Source organism: Coccidioides immitis, assembly GCF_000149335.2.
Source record: "Coccidioides immitis RS genomic scaffold supercont3.6, whole genome shotgun sequence".
Taxonomy (NCBI): domain Eukaryota; kingdom Fungi; phylum Ascomycota; class Eurotiomycetes; order Onygenales; family Onygenaceae; genus Coccidioides; species Coccidioides immitis.
This window is the reverse complement of record NW_004504312.1, coordinates 2,533,020-2,547,099: the sequence shown is the minus strand read 5'-3', so window position 1 is coordinate 2,547,099 and position 14,080 is coordinate 2,533,020. Positions and strand designations below refer to the sequence as shown.

The window sequence follows — 14,080 nt, the reverse complement described above, 5'->3', positions numbered from 1 at the left end:
TGGCCACATCGTCATCGTCAAGGAGCCCGTCTTCAAAGCGCCCCGTTGCTTCAAAATAAATAGCAACTACTGTGCCGGAGCCAGTCAGGATGCTGCCACTTCATTTGCTGCTTGCTCCTTTTGCCTCCATCTAGGCCCTGTGCTAGTGTTCACAACGTCTTTTGCTTCTTCAATGGCCATGTCATCTTGAAGAATCTGGCAGCCGGTTGTCCGAGTTCGATATTTTCCCAGCTGTTCGAGCGCAGTCATTCCTTGTTACAATGGCCCGTGAAAAGCAAAAAGCGCCCTTACAGCGAATACCCTCCTCGGGGATCATGCAGAGTCCTCCAGATCTTCCAGAGGTCCAGACCAGAGGTCCAAGCGGTTCTTCGATAGGGCCAGCCACAGTTTCCCCGCCGGCCAATTCGCATTCGACGGAGAATGCAGGTTTGCTTCAATTAGTTATCTGTGTTGCTGGTATCTATGCCTCCTTGTAAGGACGCTTCTCTCTCCTTGATTGTGAGCGCTTGATACTAACCGTCGCAACCCCAGTCTCTCCTGGGGCGTGCTTCAAGAGACGATTACCACAACCGACTGGCCAGTTCGATCTCTAACTGCGCACGACCCTCACCCACCTACTGAGCGATTTACTTTCTCCGTCGTTCTCAACACTATTCAGTCCTTCTTTGCGGCCATAACTGGCTTCCTGTATTTATATTTCTCCACGCCTCGAAATCAGAAACGCCTTCCAGTCTTCCCGACCCGTCGCATTCTGATTCCCCTAATTCTTGTCAGCGTATCGTCCTCTCTTGCCTCGCCGTTCGGATATGCAAGTTTAGCACATATCGATTATCTTACATTTATTTTGGCCAAGTCCTGCAAGCTCCTTCCGGTCATGTTCCTCCACCTCACTATTTTCCAAAAACGCTATCCGCTTTATAAGTATGGTGTGATTCTGCTCGTCACACTAGGTGTCGCAACGTTTACACTCCACCATCCTTCATCCCGCAAAAAGAAGCACAATAACAACAACACTGACAGCTCTTCAGCCTTTGGACTCTTCCTTCTCTCCATCAACCTCCTCCTCGACGGTCTGACTAACACCACACAAGACCACATCTTCTCGTCTCCCAACATCTATTCGAAGTTCACTGGTCCGCAAATGATGGTTGCGCAGAATGTTCTCTCGACGATGCTCACGAGTTGTTACCTTATCCTCATCCCACATATCTCCTCGTCTATTCTACCTCTGCTCCCGCTACCTGTTCCTCCCTCGCAGACAAATGAACTCTCTTCAGCATTGTCATTCTTGTCTCGCCATCCACATGCTACGAAGGATGTAGTGGCATTCGCTGCCTGTGGAGCCATTGGCCAATTATTCATTTTTTACACTTTGGCGCATTTCTCGTCTTTATTACTTGTCACGGTGACAGTGACCAGGAAGATGCTTACTATGCTGCTGAGCGTGGTGTGGTTCGGCCACCGCCTCACCGGTGGACAATGGCTTGGCGTGGGTTTGGTCTTTGGCGGTATTGGAGCCGAGGCTATCGTCCAGAAGAAGGAGAAGGCGAAGAAGATGAGGGAGAAAGAGAAATCGCAGAACGGCGTCGCAACCAAAGGGGAAAAGGAATTATAAACGCTGGGAAAGCTACGTCATAGAACTTAAGAGGAAAAGCGCTGGAAACAATAGAAAAGAATTGTGTATATATACATCGACCTAGACAGATATTTCTGAAATCTTTTATGTGTTATTACGTCCGAACTAGCACGCTGCATTCTCGAGATTTCTACTAGACCATCTCTAGCACGGTTGATAACGAAAATATTCATTCACTTCCTGCCTTCTACCATGATAATGTGATAGCCAAAGCCCGTTTTCACCTCTGCATATTTGGGACTAGCTGTCGTGCTGGGCTCCAGCTCATATGCGGCCTTCTCAAACGCGGCGTCGAGACTGCCTCTGATCTTCCAGCCTAGAGATCCGCCTATTGAAAACAGTGGTAAGAGGTATATCTAGGGATATAAAAAGTTCATATTTTCCCCCCGACTGGAGAAGATACGGAGCAGGAAGCAAAAAAAGTGAATGGATTTAAGGAAGGGAACAGAGAGGCTCATACCTTGTCGAGCTTTGTCTTCAGAGAATTCTCTCGCGACTTCGTCGAACTTGGCGCCCGCTCTCAGCTTTGCGAGAGCTTCTTCTTTCTTAGAGTGTTTTTCGCACTGATAGAGAAGAGAAGAAGGGTCAAGTCAGCTTTGCTTTAGTTTCGCTTTCACTTCGCTGGCTTTCATGTATATGTTCCGGATGTAGCTGCATATGTAGCTATGGTGGGCGTTGGAGGGGTATTAAACAACGTACAAGAATGTGGCGGACGTTGATGGAGTTGGCGGGCTTGAGGCCTTTACCCTTGCCGCCAGCATCGCCGCTTTCTGAGCTGTCTTTTGCTTTGCCTTTGCCTTTGTTTTTGGGTGCCATGATTTGAACTGCAGCGCTAGGGAGCTCGGGAAGATGGTGCGCGGATTCGAGATTATTTATGGTTGGGTTTTCTGCTTCGTGGGGAGATGAGGGATACAGAGGTGACCACTCTTCATCGCATACATACAATCTCACTATCTTACTAAATACATTTGGGCAAAGTCCTTGCAATATCATGTTATATTTAACAGCTCTATCTGGTCCCTAACCCCTTCATAACTTATCACAAGTCACCACTGCGGAATTGACACTTAAAACAGGCAGCTCTCAGCAAAAGACTGTGCAAATGGCAAATGATTTGGCACAATATCGTATCAAATCCTTGCCAGAAACTGCTTATTATATCCCAGAGTTCATTTCAGAAGATGAAGAAGATCGACTGTTGAACAAGGTGCGCCGAACTTTCTGCTTCTTTTCAAAGGAGTGAGACTGTAGTCCGACGATGGGAGGCATAATGCTTCTCCCTTAAATATCCTACTATCAAATTGCTATAAAGAAATCAGCCAAGCTAACTTTGTCGAAAGATCACAACTGTGCCGCTGCCTCGCTGGACGCATCTAACACGAAGGCGCCTCCAGAGCTGGCCGTCCGCCTTAACGAACTCCAATACGCTCCTCGAGTCACCACTTCCGGCCTGGCTCGTCACTCCAGTAATAACGCGCTTTCAAAAGTTAGCCATTTTTTCTGCTTCGCCGCACAAGGCGCCCAACCACGTCCTCATCAATGAGTATCAACCCGGCCAGGGGATTATGCCCCATGAGGATGGACCCGCATACCATCCACTCGTGGCTACCGTGAGCATTGGAGCTCCTATCGTTTTGGACATATATGAAAAGAAAAACGATGGACAGCAAGTCCCGTCGATGACAAAGGACACTAGCAGTGCTGATACAGGCAAGGCACCGTTGTATAGAATCCTACAGGAACCCCGAAGCCTGCTCATCACAACTGACAAGCTCTATACTGATTACATGCATGGGATTGCTGAAAAGACGAGCGACGATTATCTTGGACCAGAAACGATATGCAATTGGGATCATTTGGTAGACAAGGCTCCATTTGGAAGCGGGAGCTATGAAAGGGAGACAAGGATTAGTTTGACGTATCGCGATGTTCTCCGAGTTTCGAAGTTGGGAAATACCATGAAATTTCTCAATAAGAGATGATAGCCATGGTTTTTGAGAACATTCACGGAATGATTATCGTCGGCTTGAACGCAACTAATTTTCTAATACACTCGGGGTATCATTTTCCATTTGCTTTCCACCTGATCCGCGCCAAAGCGCCGGGCATACCAGTCCTTGCTAACGCCCGCCGAAACTCCCAAATTAATCATAACCAATAAAAGCCCGGAGAACACCGTTTTATTAACGAGTTCTCCCTTCGGCGCCGCGAGGAAGCTTAGCGCTAAGTAGATGGCACACTCGGCAGTATAGTGAGGACATACCAACCTGACAAATGCTGGATGTTCCGGGAGTGTATACTTTTTCAGAGAGGCCAGGTAACAATGACAGTCATATTGGATGCCAGATGCGATCAAGAAAACCGGGAGGAATATCATTGTTTTCATTGACGGAGTCACCAGGCTCGCGTCATCGAGGGATATATTGAATGAAAGAAGGGTAGCTATGATTGGCCGATCAAATCAATTCACCTGAACGTCCACTTTCACAGGGGGAAGATTTCATCCTACCGGTTCCTTCGATCCAGATTGCGACACTCATGGACGCGTAAAAGCCCAGTCCAAACAGCCAGTGGCCAACCCACATCTTCGAGGCTGACGGGCGAGTCAAGGTGATACATTCGTAAAGTCGTCGAGCACCTTGAATGGCAAGCAGAGCCCAGCACAAGACAACCTGGCCGGGCGACATAGCGTGCCTCAAGTTCCTCTCGTTCAAAGTCACAGCAACCGCTCTAAAAAGCGGACCCCGGGTGGCCAATTGAACGGCCCAGAGTAAAGATGATAGGACAGAGACAATGTAAAAATGCATGAAATAGCTGTGTGGGACATTCCACGTTGCCATATAATCCAAGACATGCTTGGGAGAAGATGCAGATGGAGGTGCATTCGACGTCGCTTTGGGGTCACTCTCTCTGCCATCGCATGAGGACGGTTGGCCAGAGCGAGCCCCGTATGGAATGAACCGTCCACGAAGCATTGGGATGCTATTAGCGGCCAAGATCTGTTGCCAGTCAGTCAACAGCAGGGCCATGCAGCGTCTCATTTGTAAGAGGGCCGGGAGCACGTACCGCCGCGCCAGCCGTCAAGAAGCCACTTCGTAGCAGGTCCGCGACATCGAGAGACGGTACGGCCCATTTGCACTCCATGGCTGGCGGCTGTTCAACGTAATCTAGAATGCCTCCTGGATCACACCCGACCGCAGCCCGCCGTCCTCGCATCCTCAACTGACTTCCCGCAGCTTCGCACCGCGCCACAGTTAGCTTCGACGCCACAGAGCTGTGAGGCAACCATCCGAATCAGGTCTAGCGGCAAGAGCCAGGCTTCCAAAACAATCCTAGCGCCAAACTCAGGTCAACGAGACGACGCATCTTGCCTTTGCTCGCCCTCTTCGTCCGCGATCAACTTCGGCCTTCTGAACGACTTGCGCCCTCCCACGCCCTTGCTATCCTGCATACTCGGCTCATCAGATAATTCAATAGAAGCTCTGCTACATTCTCCGTTCTAGGTTCTCCATCTCTTGTTTCATCTCGAATCCAGGTATCCCCTGTCTCGATACGTTCATACTTCGGACGATTGCAGCAGTCGTCTGATCGTGTCGGTGGCCAACTCAATTACAGACACCACGGCCATTGATGATGCGACGAAGAGCTGTCTTATTTCGAGAGCAGCCGCTATGAATGATGCTGAAGTGGCCTCAGTGCTCTCACCTGCCGCCCGTAATACACATCCAACCGACCAACGCCTGGGAAGTGAAAAACCGCACAAGGAGTTCTTTCTCCCTCCGAGAGCAAATACAGCACCTCTAAATGGAGAGGCGAAAGCCACACCCGACGGTAATGGCCATAATGATGATGCGGCAAGTGTAAAAGCGGATTCTGAAGCGGAGACCATTATCCAATCCGGTCGAGAGGAGCTTTCACCTGAAAAGAAGAGAAAGTATATCCAGCACAAGGTTGAACACAATGGTGGGAAGCGAAGTCATAACGAGTCTCTCGGTACGAGAAACATAGCGGCCGGCGATGATTTCAAGGCGAGAAAAAGAAAAAGGCTAGAAAACGACCATGGAGAGAGCGTATCAATTGACGCCCGCCACCAAAGCAGGCCAAATTCAAGAGTATCTTCGCCGACACCCAGATTAAAGCGAGAAAAAACAGAAGACTCCGTATACACCGCTGCAACTCATGCTCCTTCACTGTCCCGCGCAGAGAACATTAATGTCGTGAAAAGCATTGAACATAAGAAGCATGCGGAAAGTGAAGCTGATGATACTTTTGTGGAAGACAGGACCCATGGTAAATATGCGAACCAGGGTGTATCCACTGGAAGGAATGCTAGGCGTGAAGAAAGGAACACTTTGGCACACTCTCGCCATCTCTCTCATGATCGATCGGTTTCCCCTGCTGTTCGCTCACATAAGCGTGGCCTGTCAACATCATCGCAGTCAACTAGCCGATCACAAAAGAAAAGGTTTGCTGCTCCACCTTTGATCACAGACCGCCACAGGCATAGCTCGGAGGATAGAGAATCATCCGCATCATCTACACGTGGTTCCCCTTTACCTGTCACCCGTCCTCGAAGGGTCCTGTCTACCGAACACGCGACCTCTCCTGCAAAACAAATGCCGCCAAAGAGGCAACGCGATCAAAATGGGAGGACAAGATTGGCTCGCGCTTGCGCTGCCCAAGAAGTTGAAGCTGCCAAAGCTCGCTACGCAGCACACCCTGAGGAATTAGATGTTCCCGACAATGCTGGAAATACACCGCTTCAAATTGCAGCTCTGGAGGGAAGTGCGGACATCGTCAAATTTCTCCTCGAGGCTGGTTGCGACATTAACACGAAAAATATCGACAAAGATACTCCTCTTATCGATGCGGTGGAGAATGGGCACTTGGATGTGGTGAAATTATTACTCAACGCTGGAGCTAATCCTCGTGTGGGAAATGCTGAGGGTGATGAGCCTTACGACCTCGTACCATCTGATAGCGAGAATTACGATAAACTTCGCACAGTTCTTGCGGAAGCCAAAGTAAAGGGCATTCACCGGCGGAAGTCAGTCGATATGGGAAGCCGTGGATCCGCCTATCCTACCAAGGAGGCATCTTCTCGTGGAGCGTCTGCGGCAAGCCCTCGTGATTCGCCGCCGGTCTTTGGCGCCCGAAATTCACCCCCAGCTGGTTTAAGCCGCCGAAGAACAGTGAGAAGTGAAGCTACTCGCAACGACCTCTTATGGACTCGGCCGACCCCGGAGAATTTGCGGGATTTTGCAGCAAAAGGTGACATGGCTGGAGTGGCGAACATTCTCAATGTCCTTCAGAAAGCGGACACTGAATCCCTCATTGCCGCGGCCAAAGGAAGCCACGATGAAGTCTTAGGCATTTTGCTTGGTATGGGGAATCCCGACCCGAACCCGGAACCAATCAAGTCGGGTAACCACAAACCAGGATACAACACTCCGATCCTGGCAGCCATTGGCAGAGGGAATAATTCTGTAATCAAGCTCCTTTTAGACCAGAGGGGGTTTGATCCAACACGTCTGGACCATCGAGGGCGTACTTACTACCAGATATCCGAGGAACGCAAAGGAGAAAATTGGGAAGCGGAACGGAAGTTACTTAGAGATGCATACGATAATTATCTCAGCTCTTCTAAAGCTGCGAAATCCGATGTTAGAACTTCGAAGAAGTCACGCGATGTTAGAAATTCTTTGGAAGATTCTGTGTCTCCAGCTTCTTCCCATCGAAGATCGGCTCGTAGCCCTGAGTCACGCAACCAGCACCATGGATCGTCAAAAATTAATAGGACGAGGAAGGATGGTGGAAAGGATGAAAGTTTGGGCCAGGCTTCAACGAAGTCCCATAGAAAAACACCTCACGATGATGCCAACAGCGAATACCACACTACCTCCGACCATGACTCTACCCGTTCTCGACACACAAAACAAAAGCTTCCCTCAGACTCGAAAAAATATACTGACTCCGGAACTGCTGCTAATTACGGCGAAGAACCTATAAAGCGTCGGCGTTTGATTGCTGGACGCCCCCCGGATCGAAGAAGGGGAAGCTTTATGTCGACAGACTCACATTCGCCACGGGACGAAGCTTCCAAAGAGCGAGTCGAGAAATTTAGTCACGAAACCCGTCGAATTAAAGAAGTTTCTCCCTCAAAAAGAACCCGAGGCAGCGTCTCGCCCGAGCCACATCAATCTCGTGGAAGACCAGGAGAAAGCAGCGAGGATTCAGATCCCCAAAAAAAGAAACGGAAGGTTGAAATCGAGTGTAGCCCAACACGGCCGTCGAAGGAGTCCATGAAGAAAACACTTGTTGAGCGACCGCCATCTCCAAAACCTATATCTCAGCCTAAGACAACTAGTTCTGCAAGCACGGGTTCAGAAAAGACCGAGATAGGCCACACCATGCATGAGAATACGGAGTTGAAGGCTACTTCAAAGGATGTCGAGGTCCCAGTTTCTGCACAGAAGCTGCAGTACCAAACAGAGCCGAAACTTACAACTGACGCTGCAATAGCCGAAGTTAGTGAACATGACACGAAAGAAAACGGACAGCCCGATGAGCATCCGGAGGCTAAGGATTCGGAACAAAAAGGTACCCCGGAGGATTCGGAACGAATCCACCCTGCAATGGCTGCTATGTCTGTCAAGGATGAGATAAGCGAAGTTAAAGAAGTGAAAGAAGATGAGGCCACCAAGCAAGCCGCCAAACTTGCTCTTGAGCAGGCAGAGCAAGAACGAAGGCGAGAGGAAGAAGAACGAAAGCGAAAGGAGGCAGAAGAGCGACGTATTCGACAGGCGGAAGAAGAACACCAGAGGCGAATAGAGGAGGAACACCGGCAAGCGAGGCTGCGTAAGGAACAAGAGAAACAAGAACAGCGGCGCAGGGATGCGCTTCCACATAGACTCCGCGCTGCAGCAAATTTGATTGGCTCCGACGACCCAAAAGCAAAGAGTGTGCCTTGGCTCAATAAGCTTGTCCCTGTTTTCACTGTCCGAACAAAACAGCTTGATAGCTCTTGCAACGAGGAAGGGCAGGATGAACGCTGGGTCATCAATTATCAAGTCGCACCCCTCTTAGCATCCAATGATCTACAGCTTTCACAATGTAAGTTGTTGTTCGATTTGTTTTAGCTATCCCGTGAAAATGCTGATTGGAGCACAGATCCCAGCTGGGAACGGCGGATTGCGACCTCTGATCATAGATACAGCCTGTGGCGTGTGACTCGAAGCATGCTATCTTATATTGATGAGCTGCCTGTAGTTGGCACGTCTTGGGACGACGTCAGCAACCGCGTTGCAGAGATAAAACCGAAGTTCTACTCGATGGAGCATGTATTTTGGGTAAAGGTGGGTGTATAATCGCGGCCTCTGTTCTTCCCTTTCCACTGGCTCCCTCGCTAATGTGCCATCAGCTATCGGACTTCATGGACTTAGTTCCACATACGCCCCATCTTCACGGCCTTGATCTTCGTCTCACCGGAATGGTCATATATCATTTGTCGGAGTCAGGCAACGACGCTGGACAGGCCATACAGAAGCAAGCTGGGACTTCAGGACTGGCAAATTAAGCGCCAGCCACCGATATCCCCCTGGTTAACTGTGGTCAAAACCTGACGTCCTCCTCGTAATGGTGTTTACTTCGACTTCACCAATTTTGGTTTCTCCTTCATTAGCGATTTTTGGAGCCATCTTCCTCCCAGCAATGTTGGGGATTTGGTTTTATGGAGTATTAGATTCACTCGTGCGAAAGGGGGTTTGGCCTTTTGGTAGAGGTGCTTGTGCAGCGAGCTTTTATTTTGTGTGGGGGGAAGGTTTAGGGGGTTCGTATCGTGTCTATTTTTTTATGATCGGGCTGCATGGCTATTACTTTAACCTGCATTCCTCGGATGATGCTGTAGTCTTCTATGCCTTTTCCATTCAAAATATCGGCCAGCTACCTTTTCGAGACGGCTATTCATGTGAATAATCCTGAATTCATAGCTGATGGCGATGCGCTTTTCTCGCTTGTACCAGCGATAAGGAAATGATTACATAAGCCAGTTACCGCAGGTAGGGCACACTGATTAGCCGAAGGAAATTATTTCCTCGACATCTCCAGCCAAACCATCCACTCCGATATTTCTCTCAGCCATCATCTCCATCACTCTTTGAGGATAATCCGGCATTTGAAACAGCTCAAGTAGCTACCAGACACGTCAAAATGGTATGCCAATCCACCTTTAATTTCATTTGTACGAGAAGATTCCGCTTGGGCTCGCGAACAAATGCGCTGTTCGATGCGAGCCGGAAAGCAAACGAATCGGTTTAAACACTGATCGAACAACCATCACTGACACTTTATCTTTCCACTGGAAATAGTCGGATGGAGAAGAGACCCCCGTCGTTGCGGCCGAAGAGGTCGAAGTTTCCGCCACCGCTACCGGCGGTAGCTCCATGTCCGTTCTCGATGCTCTCAAGGGCGTCTTGAAGATCGCCCTCATCCACGACGGTCTTGCTCGTGGCCTTCGTGAGGCTGCCAAAGCGCTCGATCGTCGCCAGGCCCACATGTGCGTTCTCAACGAGGCATGCGAAGAGGAGGCATACAAGAAGCTGGTCATTGCTTTGTGCCAGGAGCATAAGATTCCATTGATCAAGGTGCCCGACGGCAAGATGTTGGGTGAATGGGTTGGACTCTGTATGTCTTTTTAACACTCCTAATCCCTGTGACATTCGATCGTGTTAGCCATGGGGTTTGGGTAGAGAGTTGGGTGGCTGACCTTTGTTTCTTTTTTTTAGGCGTGCTTGACCGTGAAGGAAACCCTCGCAAGGTTGTCAACTGCTCCTGCGTTGTCCTCCGTGACTGGGGAGAAGAATCCCAGGAACGCTCTGTCCTCCTCAACTACTTCCAGACTGAGCAGTAAAGCAAACAAGGTGATTCCGCTCAGCGGCTGCTTGTTGCATGTATAGGCGGAACGTGAAACCAAGAAAAAAGCAAAAGTCTTCGGCTTTGAGTCACAATGTTTTATGTGATATCAAACGGAAAACAGATTAAGAAAACATGCAAGATTTGTGGGACAGCAGAGATGTCCGGGAATCTACGATGTGGACTTAGACCTAGATTATCCTGTTTGATATCGAATGAAATGCCATCGAAGTAGTTGATATGTATGGATCGCATCGCCCATAGCTTAGGAAGTAAAGCTTGGCTAAATGGATAACTTCATCCTTTCAACGACAGTCACTTCCCAATCATGTTAAATAGTAGATCCATTCATCTCCTGTATATACAAACCAGAGTTGTCGCCTGATACTGGAGAAGGGGAAAAGGTATCAATTCCCAGTGTCAGAAGTTCGCCACAGCGCCCTAAATAAAAACAGCGAAGCGTGAGCAATGTGAGAATACAACCTGCTACAGGGAAATACGCCAGTAAAAATTGGCCAGGGCAGTAAAATGTCAAGCACGCAAATGAACCATAAGGGCTTGGGGTATAATAAACTCCGAGGTGTGGTAGGAAGAGATGACAATAGGCCAGTGCGTGTGTAAATATCTCTGAACAAATGTGATTCTACACCGCATGCTACCAAATTGTAAACTGACAGTAGAATCGGGAAAGCCCGATGAATTGTATGCGTTTAGCTGATTGATTATCACTATTTCATTGTGTCGACTTGCAGCCTTTAGCGAAAACTGTACGCTGGGAAAGCCATCCTTTCTTTCAAAACGGGGTTCAGGGTGAGTTCCTGGTACGGTGAGCTGCCCGGATCGTAATACATCCCAGCGATGTGTCCATCCTCTCGACGTATTGAGATGTAATAGAACCCTGAGATAGTGAGGCCTTGACGGGAATGAGATGGGGAAACGAAGCATCGTTCTACAATGGTATTCGGAATGTTAGCCAAAAAAAAAAAAAAAAGAAAAAAGAAAAAAAAGGAAAAAAGGAAAAGAAAAAGGAAAAGAAACACACCTTTCCATCTCATCAATATCCATCCCTTTGCCAGGGTCTCAGAGAGCCATTTCTTGCTAACAAGACTCTTCACAATCTCATCAGGTGTCTGGCTCTGGAACGGCTCTAGTTCTCTCCAATAGCAGCTATCAACCTCAGGACTTGCATTGAAGTTCTTTGTTTCCAACGTGTGTGTGTGGAAATCAATGATTTCTCCTTCCAGAAAGGTGATTATATGTGCGCTTTGGTTGGTAGCTGTTTTGTCAGGGATATTATATGCCTCCATTGTCCCTGACAATGTCATTGTGCTGTAGTCGATATCATGGATGGTCACCTTGACAGGCCACTGTTGCATCTTGGAACTCTCCGGTTCATCAGTGCTGCCACCGGATAGATCGCTAGTGCTATGTGCCCAGTAACGCCGACCACTGCTGGTATAAACGGTTATCCGGTTATTCTCGTTTCCATTAACGATCACAGGATCTATCAAACGATTTGAGCCGGGGACTCTGTGGGAAAGCATGGAAGGGGAGCTGGAGTGCGTTGCTTGCTGGTGGCCCGAAAACACCGTTCCCGGCTTAAGCCACGAACATTCAGCAGGCGGAGCGATCGAGTTGGTATTTAGGATAAAGTCGTCTTCGTTCGAAAGGAAGTAATCAAGCTGCACAAATCCACCCGCAGCGGCTGAAGAAACGCTCTCTTCGTATGAATTGGAGAAGCGAACTCGATCTAGGTAATGAATCGTCTCTTTTAGGCGATCAACGGAAGGGTCTTTTAGATACATTCGGCGTAATTCTGAATGTCTATGCAGGTCTCCACGGGTTAATATAGACGTATGAGGGTTGTGAATGTGCGTTGCTGCGAAGGGTCGCCGCATTTCATCCTCTGTTGAATTCCTACTTCTCGCCGTGTCGCTATCAGGAGCTTGATTCTGTGGTATCCTACTCGTCGAAAACCTTGGATGTCGTCGAGCCGACTGGAGAAGGGCAGCAGTGACCAACGCGGAGTCCCCATACAAGTCGTAGCGCGATGGTGGGTTTCTTCTTCCTTCTTGTTCACTATTCACAGGACGAGAGGTCCTGGATGAAGGTTCTCTCATCGACTCGTAAGATGGAGCTGACGTTCGCCCGGAAAGTCTCGCACTCTCTCGAGAATGCCACATGCGATGCAGCAAACCGGAAGAGAAATCATCCAGATCATCGTCGTCATCATCATCGAAGTCCGGGGCCCAGCCATATACGGACTGCGAATGTTGCGGGGGCGGTTCCCGATAATCTCCAGCTCTCAGGTTTCGACGTCGAACTATGGGCACTCGATCACTCGATCTCGTGGTTGTCTGAGGTCGACTTGTTCCGTTTCCACCTGGATTACCAGAACCACTTGATTCCGAGACGAAGTTCCATCCGCTGCCACGAGAGCGGGGGGTTCCGTGGCGGCGTTCCTCGTTGGATTCGCGACGAGTTCGTAGGAACCTGACATTCTGGTCATGGATAGCGTCTTCCGGGTGATTCATGAGTGTGGCGGCAAGGTCCAAAACAGGAGTAGAAATAATCTCAAGCTGCTGAAGGAATGGACTGGGCGATGAAGGAGAGTCAACAGTAGGGGGGGTGTCCTGTCCAGGAGGCAGATTCCGTCAATCAATGAGTTGTTCACGAGTCAGAAACCGAACCAACGGTCAGGGAGAAAAACGGGGGACGAGGCAGGGTAGTTGAAAGAGCGATCTCAAAACCAGATGTGGGCAGGGAGCTTCGTACTGTTGGCGAATTCGCCGGTGGCATATCAAGAGCGAAGTGTCCCGCGTTTGGTTTTGTCTCGGGCAGTTCTCAGAGCAGATAAAAGGGTTAAATAATAGGATTGCTCACGATGCCGGTCAAGAAGCAGTGCTCTGGACGTAATTCATCCCACTCAACTCGTTAGTTATTTAATTATTGGGAAATGGCAAAGATCGGCAGTCTGCTGCAGTCAAAGTTGAAGGACTGACTGATCGCGACGAGCGGGCGGAAGACGGGGGAGGAACCGAGGATGTCGTATGAACAGCCTAGATCTTTAGAATATATTCAAAGGAAGCAAAAACACAATTTGATTTTGACGAAACGAATGACCGGGTGGAATCCTCGACGTGGTCAGAGAGAATGTGCTCTCACGCTCCGTCGGACGATGAGTGAGGGGCGTTTGAGCCGGAGAGGAGTTGATGTGAAATCCTCAAATTAGCCACAGTTGAAACGCCGGCGAAGAGGAGGGAAGTCGACAGGACGAACAAAGAATCCGGATAAAACAATCCATTACCATGCCCTACTATCGCCACCAGTTACGGAGCAGCGACGGAGCACATACATATTAATTCTCACCTCACCGCCGCCCTCCGGATCGCCTCAGCTTCCGTTGCACCCGAGCATGGGTTTATCTCCGCATTCCAAAGGCGATCACCAGACAGCATCATTTCTCCCCCAGTTGCGGAGTAACTAACAACTACTGACTGGCGAGCTATCCCGACAACGGCCTGATCCGCCCCG

The 14,080-nt window shown here is 49.3% G+C and overlaps 7 protein-coding genes across 7 annotated transcripts; 4 read left to right on the top strand and 3 right to left on the bottom strand.

Annotated features, from left to right (window-relative positions):
* Positions 1-75: 75 nt before the first annotated feature.
* Positions 76-1,739, top strand: CIMG_03927 (UDP-Glc/Gal endoplasmic reticulum nucleotide sugar transporter). Its single transcript, XM_001244485.2, has 2 exons — positions 76-472; positions 532-1,739. Exons 1-2 carry the CDS (start codon positions 261-263, stop codon positions 1,613-1,615), a joined length of 1,296 nt encoding a protein of 431 aa, XP_001244486.1. The 5' UTR covers positions 76-260; the 3' UTR covers positions 1,616-1,739.
* On the bottom strand, positions 1,655-2,457 carry CIMG_03926 (peptidyl-prolyl cis-trans isomerase pin4). The gene is made up of 3 exons (XM_001244484.2): positions 2,336-2,457; positions 2,097-2,199; positions 1,655-1,964 (listed from the first exon to the last, which is right to left on the bottom strand). Exons 1-3 carry the CDS (start codon positions 2,450-2,452, stop codon positions 1,810-1,812), a joined length of 375 nt encoding a protein of 124 aa, XP_001244485.2. The 5' UTR covers positions 2,453-2,457; the 3' UTR covers positions 1,655-1,809.
* CIMG_03925 (Alkbh6 protein) lies at positions 2,424-3,707 on the top strand. The gene is made up of 4 exons (XM_001244483.2): positions 2,424-2,553; positions 2,615-2,652; positions 2,713-2,843; positions 2,977-3,707. Exons 2-4 carry the CDS (start codon positions 2,628-2,630, stop codon positions 3,616-3,618), a joined length of 798 nt encoding a protein of 265 aa, XP_001244484.2. The 5' UTR covers positions 2,424-2,553; positions 2,615-2,627; the 3' UTR covers positions 3,619-3,707.
* Positions 3,282-4,843, bottom strand: CIMG_03924 (3-oxo-5-alpha-steroid 4-dehydrogenase). The gene is made up of 3 exons (XM_001244482.2): positions 4,703-4,843; positions 4,146-4,635; positions 3,282-4,078 (listed from the first exon to the last, which is right to left on the bottom strand). Exons 1-3 carry the CDS (start codon positions 4,778-4,780, stop codon positions 3,681-3,683), a joined length of 966 nt encoding a protein of 321 aa, XP_001244483.1. The 5' UTR covers positions 4,781-4,843; the 3' UTR covers positions 3,282-3,680.
* Positions 4,844-5,105: 262 nt separating this feature from the next.
* CIMG_03923 (ankyrin repeat protein) lies at positions 5,106-9,212 on the top strand (the record flags this gene model as incomplete). The annotated part of the gene is made up of 3 exons (XM_001244481.2): positions 5,106-8,749; positions 8,807-8,991; positions 9,057-9,212. The coding sequence occupies exons 1-3, from the start codon at positions 5,308-5,310 to the stop codon at positions 9,210-9,212; spliced, it is 3,783 nt and encodes a 1,260-aa protein (XP_001244482.1). The 5' UTR covers positions 5,106-5,307.
* Positions 9,213-9,744: 532 nt separating this feature from the next.
* CIMG_03922 (40S ribosomal protein S12) lies at positions 9,745-10,980 on the top strand. The gene is made up of 3 exons (XM_001244480.2): positions 9,745-9,847; positions 10,003-10,318; positions 10,420-10,980. The coding sequence occupies exons 1-3, from the start codon at positions 9,845-9,847 to the stop codon at positions 10,542-10,544; spliced, it is 444 nt and encodes a 147-aa protein (XP_001244481.2). The 5' UTR covers positions 9,745-9,844; the 3' UTR covers positions 10,545-10,980.
* Positions 10,874-13,789, bottom strand: CIMG_03921 (uncharacterized protein). The gene is made up of 4 exons (XM_001244479.2): positions 13,430-13,789; positions 13,322-13,378; positions 11,589-13,179; positions 10,874-11,495 (listed from the first exon to the last, which is right to left on the bottom strand). Exons 2-4 carry the CDS (start codon positions 13,343-13,345, stop codon positions 11,302-11,304), a joined length of 1,809 nt encoding a protein of 602 aa, XP_001244480.1. The 5' UTR covers positions 13,346-13,378; positions 13,430-13,789; the 3' UTR covers positions 10,874-11,301.
* Positions 13,790-14,080: the final 291 nt, after the last annotated feature.